At 39.0% G+C, this 10447-nt stretch overlaps 1 protein-coding gene across 1 annotated transcript in view; it reads right to left on the minus strand.

Annotated features, from left to right (window-relative positions):
* Positions 1 to 471: 471 nt before the first annotated feature.
* TSHZ1 (teashirt zinc finger homeobox 1) overlaps positions 472 to 10447 on the minus strand; it is a 55697-nt gene continuing 45721 nt past the window's right edge. The window contains exon 2 of the mRNA XM_002195050.7: positions 472 to 5060. Coding sequence (XP_002195086.1) covers positions 1876 to 5060 — 3185 coding nt within the window. The 3' untranslated portion in view covers positions 472 to 1875. The remainder of the gene's footprint in view (positions 5061 to 10447) is intronic.

Consider the following 10447-nt stretch of genomic DNA (forward strand, 5'->3'; position numbering starts at 1 on the left):
GTGTCAAAGCCTCTGAGGTCTTCACTGATGCCAGAGAGGCAGCACTGCAGCATCCAACAGACTGCAGGGGCAGGAGCCACAGCCTCTGCCTATGGAACTGTTGAAATCAAAAGGTGCTTCACCAGAGAAGGGAGGGAGGAGACAGCCTTTGAATGCACACAGAAAATGGCTACAGGTACAGTCGCACAGCATAAGGAAATTAACTTGGCCAAAACCTTTGCAGCCTCTCTTCTACCCTAGAGAGGAGCAGAATGCCCCTCACTGCTCTGGCTATGTACCTTTTGCAGTGAGTACCTGCTGCAGATCTCTTCTAAGAGGTTACCAGCATTACAGCTTTGAGCGAGACACGTCAGCGCACAGATCACGAGAGATGATTTCAAATGGATTTTCGCTGGTTGATTATGTAAACGATGCCTCTTAGAGCTGGAGTAACACCTCAAAGGCAATATAATGACGACATGACAATGTATGTAAATCAAGAACTGCATGTGGGTTTATTTTACACTTGAGAAAACAGTGGATTTAATTGTGTGAACCAAAATGTACTGTACAATATTAATGATAAAACATCAAAATGTATAATTCATAGTGCATTGCTTGCTTTATTTTTATTTATTTATTTTTTTTTGTCAGATAGTTCCTTTAAGTACATGCATCTGGAAAGATGCAGGTGCCAGTAAAATTCCTCTATTTATATCAAGCTGCAGGAACTAAATTTTATTCAAAAAGTGTGGTTTTACATTATATACACAGAAATTGAATATAAAATGACAATATAAAAAGTTAAAAGAGAAAGCATACAGCCAGAAGGTACAAAGAAAGTTGAACAGTTTAAAATGGTACGATATGTAACATGTATTATTTTTTAAGCTGATGCTGGCAATTTACAAGGAACAGAATCCAACATTTGCCCCATTTTTTTTTTGTTTTCATTTACCAATGCAGCACACTATAGAAAGGTCAGCTTGTACCAAAGCTTAACATTTGTAAATAACTATAAACTGCAGTATTTTACAGAAAAAAAAAAAATAAAGGAAAGAGCATTTTTACATTTGTTTTAAATAACAGCTTGCATACTTTTTTTTCCTTTTGCCAAAAAGTGGCTATTCTCAGCATCCAGAGAGTTTGGGCATAGTGGCAAATTGGTTTGTTTTTTCTAAAATTATTATTTAACTTATACAGTTGTGGCTTTCTAACCCCTTGAGTACTACACAGCTCTCCTTCTTCCAAGGACTGCATGCACAATATCTTCACAAACCAGTTCTGCATTAAAAAAAAAAAAAACAAAAAGGAAGCTCATTCATTAAAAAAAAAAAAAAAAGTCCTGCTTCCGACACAGCTTTGATTTGAATGAAATGCCTTTAAGCCTTTTGTTTTATTTTGTTTTTCCTTATTTACTTATTTAGTCACTGGGAAAGGCACAGAAATGCTATTACAGTTCTCAGAGGGTTAAAACTTGACACTACCAGGTTCTGTGACCTTTATTGTCATGGCAACTTTGTAATTTTAGGATGTCTCTTTATCATTGTTCTTTGTGTCTTTCTTTACGGCTAAATTAATGTCTCTCAATAGTGTCTCCCACTATATTCTACAAAAGATAGCTTAACATCAAGGACAGATGTTGAAAATAAAGGTCAGACTTTGACTCACAAAAAATAAAAACAGAAACAAAAAAATAACCATGCACAGATCAGACAAAGAGCATATAAATATAACTACAAAATAAGTGTAAGAAAAACCAAGGTCCAGATAGGCAGTTCAGCAACAAAAGTAAGACTGATTTCAGAGGCTCAGGTCAGGCCTAGTGCAGTACTATGAAGAAGTTTAGTGCAATGTTCCTGTGGTCACTTGCATACCTGGCTGCTTACCTGGACGCTATTGTTTTTCTAACTCAGTTACATAGATCAGATGGTCCTCTGGGGACTTGCCATGTGTTTTACTAAGGTGCAGTTTGACTGCATGCTTGCTTGCAAAAGTTCGGTTACAGAGCTTACATTGGAATGTGGAGCCTAAGTCCTCCTCGGCAATTCCAAGTGAGCCCAAAGTCTTGTTTGTGAGGACTTTTGAAACATTCTGCTGTTCTTGAATCTGATTAAGTGGCAACTTTGACAGATCCTTCAAACTAAACCCTAGGTGTGTCTCTAAGTGACTTATGTATGTAGAAGCAGTCCTGAACTGAGAGGCACAATCATTGCAAAAGAAAACAGGATGTCCTGTGTCCAAGTTCTTTAAAAATTTAGTTCCACCTGTCCTCCTTAACTGATACTTCACATTGGCCAGCCAGTGGCTAATTGTGGTCATGGAAAGACCAGTAAACTTAGAGATGTGTACCCGCTCTTGTGGACCTAGGTCCGACATAATGTATTTTCCTTCTGGGGTCTCCCTCAAGCTGGAAGCAAACTGGGCTTGAAGGATCAGAAGATGCTGAGGGTTCCAGTTGGATTGCCTGCCCTTCCTCTTGTGTACTGGTGACAGTTCATCCAGAGCTTCCTCAAAACTGCTTCCATCAGCATCAGACTTCTCTGACACAGTAGAAGGAGTTGAAGACTTGGGTGTCAAACGCCCTGTGAGGTTCTTCACCATATCGGAAATATCCAGCAGGGCACTCTCCCTCAGTGGGGATGAGGCAGAGTCAGTCACACTGGAAACAAGAGGCTTGTTTTTGGACTTAGTTAAATCAATAGGTTGATCACTGTTCTCATAGTAATACCGGTCAATAGCATCAGCCTGCTTGACTGGAGTAGTTGGGTAAATGGGTTTGTCCAACATGCTGTTACTAATTTTGTACAGCATGGCCAAAGGGTCCAGAGAGGGGCTTACCGGCTTAGAAATTTTGCCTAAGTGAGTATTCATAATGGACTGTAAAGCGCTCAATGGATTAATGAAGGATGGCTCAGGTGAATGATCTGTGATAATTCCTAAATTGTTACAGCCATTTGCAACCTTTGTTTTAAGTGGCTCTGTTCCATTTGGCGTATGTGCTTCTGCTGGACTATCCTTTTTGACTTTCTGAACTTCAGACTCAGAGCTCTTCTTTGGCTGCTGTTTGTTATTTATTTCTTCTGCTTTTGGGAAGTCCTTGTTTTCTTTAGCAGCAGGTGACATGGGCTTAACTGGAGAACTCTTCTCCTTCTCCAAAGGTTTCTCTTCCTTCTTCACGTTGATTTTACCTGTAACTTTCTCCACTAGTTCCTCCATAGCAGATACATTGCTCTTGTGAGGTGGGGGTGTGAGATTGCCTGGGGAATGGATGAGTGCGTTGTGTTCTGACGACAGTGATTTCACACTGCTTGCGTAGGATGGCTGCATTTGAACACTCTGCACCGCGGGCTGAAGGGGTTTGACTGTTCCCGGAAGCTGGTAAGCTGCATGGATACTGGGATATCCTCCCCAGGAAGGGGCTCCATTCTGGGCTTTGCTGATGGCTGTTGTCACTGTGTTCTCCAGGGATTTCAATATGTCTATTCCACCTTTAGGACTATCATCTAGGTCCTCCTCTCTGAGGTATTGATACAAAGTTGTTGGCTCAAATTTCTCTGTAGAGTCCTCACTCTCTTCTTTAATCTTTTTCTCTGTTTCAGTGACCACCAGCTTTTCCTTCTCTAGGTCTTTCTTTTCCTCCGAGTTTGTGGAGCCCGCTGGGGAATCAGGCTGCTTTTTAATGTTGGAGGCTGGTAGCCTTGTATGGGTGGTAGGTGGAAGAGGTATAGACTGTATTTTCTCCTCCACGACTGGGTCCAACACTAGCTGTTTGCCTTTTTTGGAAGCAGAATTGGTCACCTTCAAGAAATGACCAGTGACCATCATGTGAGCAGTGAGCTGCTGCAAAGTATCATGGGAACTGCCACATTCCATGCATTTCAGTATTTGGGCTTTGCGTGCCTCAAACTGCCAAGTGTAGCTAGCACCATTTTGATAGCCATAGCGGTTGTTCGGAGTCACGTAGGGGTTGGCAGTTTTCTGATCCTTTGCAGACTCACTCAGTGAAGCTTCTGCCGTGATTCCTGTTGGCTCAGGTGAACAAGGTGAAGCCAAGTCCTGAAGTGCTCGCTTTTTGGTAGAAGGGACCAATTTGGTGATGGCTGGTACTGGCTCCTTCAGAGGCACTTTCTGGTAATGCTTTGTTTTTATCATATGGACGCTGAGGTCTTGCAAAGACTCAAATGAATGCCCACAGTACATGCACTTCAGCACTTTCTGGGCATCCTCCTTGCCTTCCATTTCCATAAGCGATCGTTTCCTAGGCTTTGACCACCGCTTGGTCTTATCAGCTTCTTTATCTCTGTTGTCATCACGGTAATGTCCAGTTTCATTCATGTGCACTGTTAGCTCCACCAGCGTGTCGTAGGCTGCACTGCAGTCTTTGCATCGGAACTTGCTGGCACCAGTGAACACAGACCCATAGAGTTTATTGTTTTGCCGGTAAAGCTGTACTGTGCTGAAGAGACTTGGCTCTGGGAGAAGTCCGTACGACGACGTCTGCTGCAAAGTTTTAGCCAACGCAGCCTGGTGCCAGTCGTAACCCGAGCCACCACTGTTACTATTACTATTACTAGTACTACTGGTGGTTGCACTGGTACTAGTGTTTGTACCAGTAGTACAAGTACTCTGGGAACTGGCATTGGCATCTGTACTGGTCATGCTTTCATTCTGGCTGATTCCGTTGTTGCTGGTGGTTGGATTGGATTTCTTTAAGTCCAAAGCTAAACTGGACCAGCAGGTCTCTGAAAGCAAATTTGCATATACAGCTTTTATTTGTGCCAAGCTGTCCTGTGGATAGGAAACATTGTCTGTGCACTGAGGATCCTCTTTCTCTTCTTTAGAGGAAGTGCTTTTGAAATGGGCCAGCTGATCGCTATTTTCACTAAACGGCGAACCATAGCCTGCATCCTGATTAGTTGCAGTGCTGACTGGGGAGTTCTGGTAGCTTTGAGCCTCTTTGATCTCCGCTTCTTCATTGCACATATACTCATTCTCCTGGATGTCCAGAGACAGCCCATCATCTTCCACGCTGTCTTCATCTATTTCTGCTGCTTTCAATTCTTCCTCAGGAACATATGCTAAAATACAGGAGGGGACATGGGGGGAAACAAGACAATGTTACTGAACATGCACATTTTACATGGCTCTCCTGCACTAAAAACAGTAACCATGAAGACAAATTTTGAAGATACATCCAAAACCCAAACTCACCATCACTCACATACTCCTCCTATAAATCCACACACTCTGTCATGGTTACAGTTTGATATCAGTGATACTGAAGAATAAACTTTGACTTCAGCAGTAAAATTTGTGCCAGGACCACAGTAAATGCCATAATATCAAAACTGAAATCAAACAAAGGGCCTACTAAACTAGTTTTTATCAACTTTAAAAAATGGCCTGGTACTGAGCTATATCTACTGCACTACATATGTATGTGTAACACATTGCAGCTGGCCTGCATCCCTCAGATCATGAGACTCAGAAACACTGTCTTGACCTACTCTATCTTGTCAGTTCTGTCTTTTCTAGCAAACTGGCTTTAGGTACAGCTTCAGGGGCCACTTCTCTGTCACTGATACCTGATTCTAATGAAGCCATACAGGGCAAGAGTGTCAGATCAGCTGTTCCCAGGGTCTCTAGGTGTCTGGCTATACTGCATCCGAGAGCAGAAGAGCTTTCATTTTTGAAAGGCGAAAAGAGAAGCAAAACTGATTGTTTTCTGAAATGGGAAGGATGTAATTTGCCTCCTGTTATGATCTGATGTGGGTCCTGCATTTACAGTTTTGAAAAAAGCAGTCAGAAACTAAAAGTAAACGCTAGAGATTAAATTCTTAAAGTAACAAACAAAAACCTTGAGATCTCCATTGCAGCTTGATTATTGGTTTATGCAAAATATAAAATTTTCCTATCGCATTGCTATCTGTGAAACTATATGATCTCACCAAACTATGTGTTTGTCTATATCAAACTAGCAAACTAGCAAATGTGATATTCATGAGCAGATGGCCATTACATCAAAACACATTTACTCCAAGGGCTCAATTCACAGAAGTGACTTACATGTACCTAAGTGATAAATGTATACTTTCACTGCAAAGCAGAAAACATAGTTGTACACATTTCCCTCCAGTTTTGTAAAAGAAGCGTAAAAAAATCACAATGCCAATGGAATGTAGATCATTTATAAGAATGCCAAGGTAGAAAATACGGATTATGAACAATTTTCAGTAACTGAATAAAAAAGTGCCTCCTTGTCAGCTGAACTCTGCAGCAAGTGATGCTGAAATGTGTCCTGTGTCCTTTCATGGTACAATACTGAAAGCAAGCCAGAAAAGAGGCACTTCTGCTCCTGTGTGGTATGAAGAAAATATGTATTATTATGTTAACAAAGCTGAGGTCTTCTTCAACTGGGGGAAGCATAAGCACAAGTCAAGCTTCTTTTTGTATACAGCTGCCAACATATTCTGAAATGTCTTTTCTGAAAAATAAAAAGAATTTTCTTTCATTGCAATATGAATACTCTTTGAAACATATTGCGGTCAGTACTGCATTATGTATTCACCTTTGCAATTCAGTCTTTATGCAGTCCCTAACTGCTTCAGTCTGATCTTTAAAATGAAGTAGGAAAATACTATCTAGTACTGGGGTTGTACTGAACCTCAAGATGCCCATTGCATTTTTCACCTGTCCTCTAAATGTCAATATTTTCAGATGATAATTTGACCTTTTAGTTTTTAAAAAAGTTCTAATCAGGGCCCAAACAGATAAATCAGCCTCAAGTGTTTTCTAATATGTTTAAAAGACAGGTAAGTACTAAGTGCAATAAATAAAATTTAGAAATAATCCTGGAGTCAAAGGCCAGGAAGGTGCCAAAAAAGCATTGTAAAACCAGATGAAAATAGTCTCCAAAAGGCACGTTGTCCATAAAATGAAGAATAGAATACAGAAGTAGTAAGAGAATTCAGAAAGCAGCCAGCTTCCCTCTCTTGCAGCAATGCTGCTGTTGGAACACTCTGCAGATATTTGAGGATGGTAGGACTGCTGCAGTTCTGAACTCCAGGTACACAATGTAAAATGCACTCCCACAGCAGTAGTCTAGGATATCTTAGCCCTCTAATTCAACACACCATTTTGTAGTATTTTTTAATGGCAAAAGACAATACATTTTTAAGTTTCAGAAAAGCAAAGAACAGTTAAAGAAGAATATGATTTCTAATTTTGAAATTATTTTTAAACAGAAAATAAACGCCTTTGAGACCTAAAATGCACAATAACGGGCAGTTACCATCTGGCATTTTTATTTAAAAAAAACAAAACCAAAACAAGTACAAGCTAAAAACTGAGAGGACACACATTTTGAGCTTTTATGAACAGCTTTCTTCTCACTAATCACAGTGTAACTATGCAACTTTTCTCTAATTTTCACATCCCAATATTTTTAATAACTAGGTGCAAAAAACTGTTGTATGATGCTGGATGTTCCTGTAGTTGATACAGCATTATGTAAGGATCCATATGAATTATTTGCTTACATCTCTTTACTTAATTCTAAATTACATAAATACATATTTTTATAATTGCTATATATAACCATCTATATATATGCTTAAGTAAAAATTCTAATGATCCACTGCCATGTATTTTTCTTTATTTACTTATGATGGTGTTTTGTCTATTCTCATACTTTTGCACTGTATCATAAAAATAAAAAGGAGACAAACTGCACAAGAAACATTATAACATGTAAGGTCCGTGTTAAACTGCCAAAGCAAAGAAACCGAGTGTCAGGGTGGAGTATCCATCTTTTACTGACTTCTTCTACTCTTTGGCTTTGCTGAGGCTACTATATGATTGAGTTCACTCCCTTACCAACATATACTGAAATATAAGGGTTAAGAATGGCCAGAACAATGACTTTCTCTGATTTCAGAATTTAAGCCCGTTCTAAATAAACCCTGAATTTGTATGATGTGCACACCCACATGTCTGTACATGTATCTAAAGTCACAAAGAAATAATGCTTCTTAACAAAAAAGAGTAATTTATCTGTAATGTTTAATTTCTGTCACTGCAATAAAAAAATAGTCTATTTAACTCCTGTGGTTATCATAGGATACAGACAATACCTGTTCATTCAAGACTACTAATGCTTATGAGATGAATAGCAGCACACTCAACATATGGTATTTTGCAAGGTCAGTGCAATTCTCTAACTGAAAAGGTTTCTGTAAGAGCTAACAGAGAAGCAAACAAAAGGAAGAATGTTAATGTCTAAAAACATGTACATTTTACTAAAATTCTCACAGAAATTAGACAAATAAATAAAATTCAGTAAACACAGCAAAAATATTCCTATTATAATTACTTGCAGAGAGAACCCATATATTCTACCTTAAATAAAAGCATGAGATGTTCAGATTCTAAATTACAAAATGTAGATCAACAGACAGATTTCAGACAACATATCCTTCTGTGACTGAACAACTCTCAGCAATCTTCTCCAGACATTCCTGCATCTGCAAAGGTACTGCTGGTTTACACATGTCCCAAAACCACACAAAAATATCAAGAGCAGATACAAGCAATGATCCTCCTCAGCAATAACTATATTCAAAGTACAGAAATTACAGAATTTAGTGTCAGCTTTTCTCTTCTTTCTCATTTGTGTCTAGACAGACTGAGGCAAATGCAAGGTGTAAAAGGGGGAAAAAAACCTTCAAATTCCAGACAACCAAAAAATTGGTGGGGGGGATTTTGTATTTATTTTCTTCCTGTTAATTCTTGCTATTATTTTTTTGTGCCTATAAAATGTGCCTTCTGGATGCCAATGCTTCCCCATAGATATACTGTCATCTTTGAGCAGTGTTAAAAGCTGTGCATTCTAATCTAAGTGGACATGAGATGCTATATATTGTACATGTGAGTAGCACAGCACATTGTGTTTGCTTCAGTGAGAATATTTACACTATAAATACACATCCATTGTTTGAAAAAGCAGACAGAGATCTGAAATGTAAGGATGTGGTTAAAAATATCCTCACATGAAACCTTTCCACAACCTTGGAACTATGCTTTTGAAGGAATCTGTCTCTGCAGAGGTATTCTTTTTCATTCAAAAAGGGATTCAACATTGAATAAATTATTTTGAAAAGCACCAAAAGTAATAATTGTTTTTGGTTTTAGTAGTCTACAAAATTAAATGCAGTAAGCTCTTCAAGACCCAATTTTAAATCCTCCAAATAAATAAATTTATTCAGAAGAAACACCTAAGCAGTGAAGGTCACAGTTCAGTAAAGGAATTGAATACTGAAGTAATTTTCACTGAAATACCTATTTCATAGTTTTGACAAATAGAGATAGGTTTAGGTCTAAAATTCTTCACTAAATCAGGGCCTACTCTGTGACTAAACAATAGTGGCACAATGTGAGTGTTCACCATTCTTCAACAGATGTATTGCTACAGCTTCTAATATTTACCCAGCCAACAGGAGACAGCAGCTGCAGAAGTTTTCACAGCCCACACTGTCACCTTGCACAAACTGCACTCCAGGCTGGGGGTGATTTTCACTGCACACAAGAACACATTTCATATCTTAGAAAAAAAAAAGTACAACTAGAAAAGACAATCTATAGTCACACATCTCCCTCATTACAGAAAAACAAGAGCCAGACGAAAATACCCAAATCATTTACAGACGCATTTCCAGAATACAGAATCATGAGAGTTTTACAGAAGAATCCAAAATCTCACATTTTGAGAGTTTAACATGCGTGCTGGAAGATTTGCAAATCTTCTGTATTGGTGTATACAAATGTTCATACAAAATTCTGGCACAGATGCTACAAATCTGTGTGCATGTGTGTGTGTCTGTATTACAACATCACTATGGTGGAAAAATATGGCTTAGTTATGACAATGGCTGAGGAGCAGCAGAGAATATGAGACAACCAGATAACCTTACGACAGAGGTTTGTATCTTTCATTTTTAATTGCAGAAAATGGGGGGCAAAATACTAGAACTGCCTACCCTCTAATTCTAATGCAATGGGTCTGAAAAGTAGATAAGGTACTAAGAACAGCCTCCGTGCTTCTAGCAGGTTGAATGATAACCCTTAAAGGCATCCCATTAAAAGCCAACAAAAAGATCCTTCACTCTTTCTCTTCCCTCCTCTATCCCTTTAAAATGAATGCTGCAAATTATTAGCCAACGCTGGCAATTGGAGAACGAAGCAGCTTGCATGTGGGTATATTTTCACAGTGATTCTAATCTGAGAAATTTACTTGCTCTTCCCCTTCTATCTGATAAACTATACATTCAAGCGTTCTCATTAGTGTTCAGATCACCAAAGAGAGCTGGAGATGAATCAGTCCATCCACCCCTCCTCTCCCTGCTCTGTCGAGATTATTTCATTGAAATGTTCATTTTCATCCCTGCTGGCAACATTAGAATGGAAGTAT

Source organism: Taeniopygia guttata, chromosome 2 (assembly GCF_048771995.1).
Source record: "Taeniopygia guttata chromosome 2, bTaeGut7.mat, whole genome shotgun sequence".
Taxonomy (NCBI): Eukaryota; Metazoa; Chordata; class Aves; order Passeriformes; family Estrildidae; genus Taeniopygia; species Taeniopygia guttata.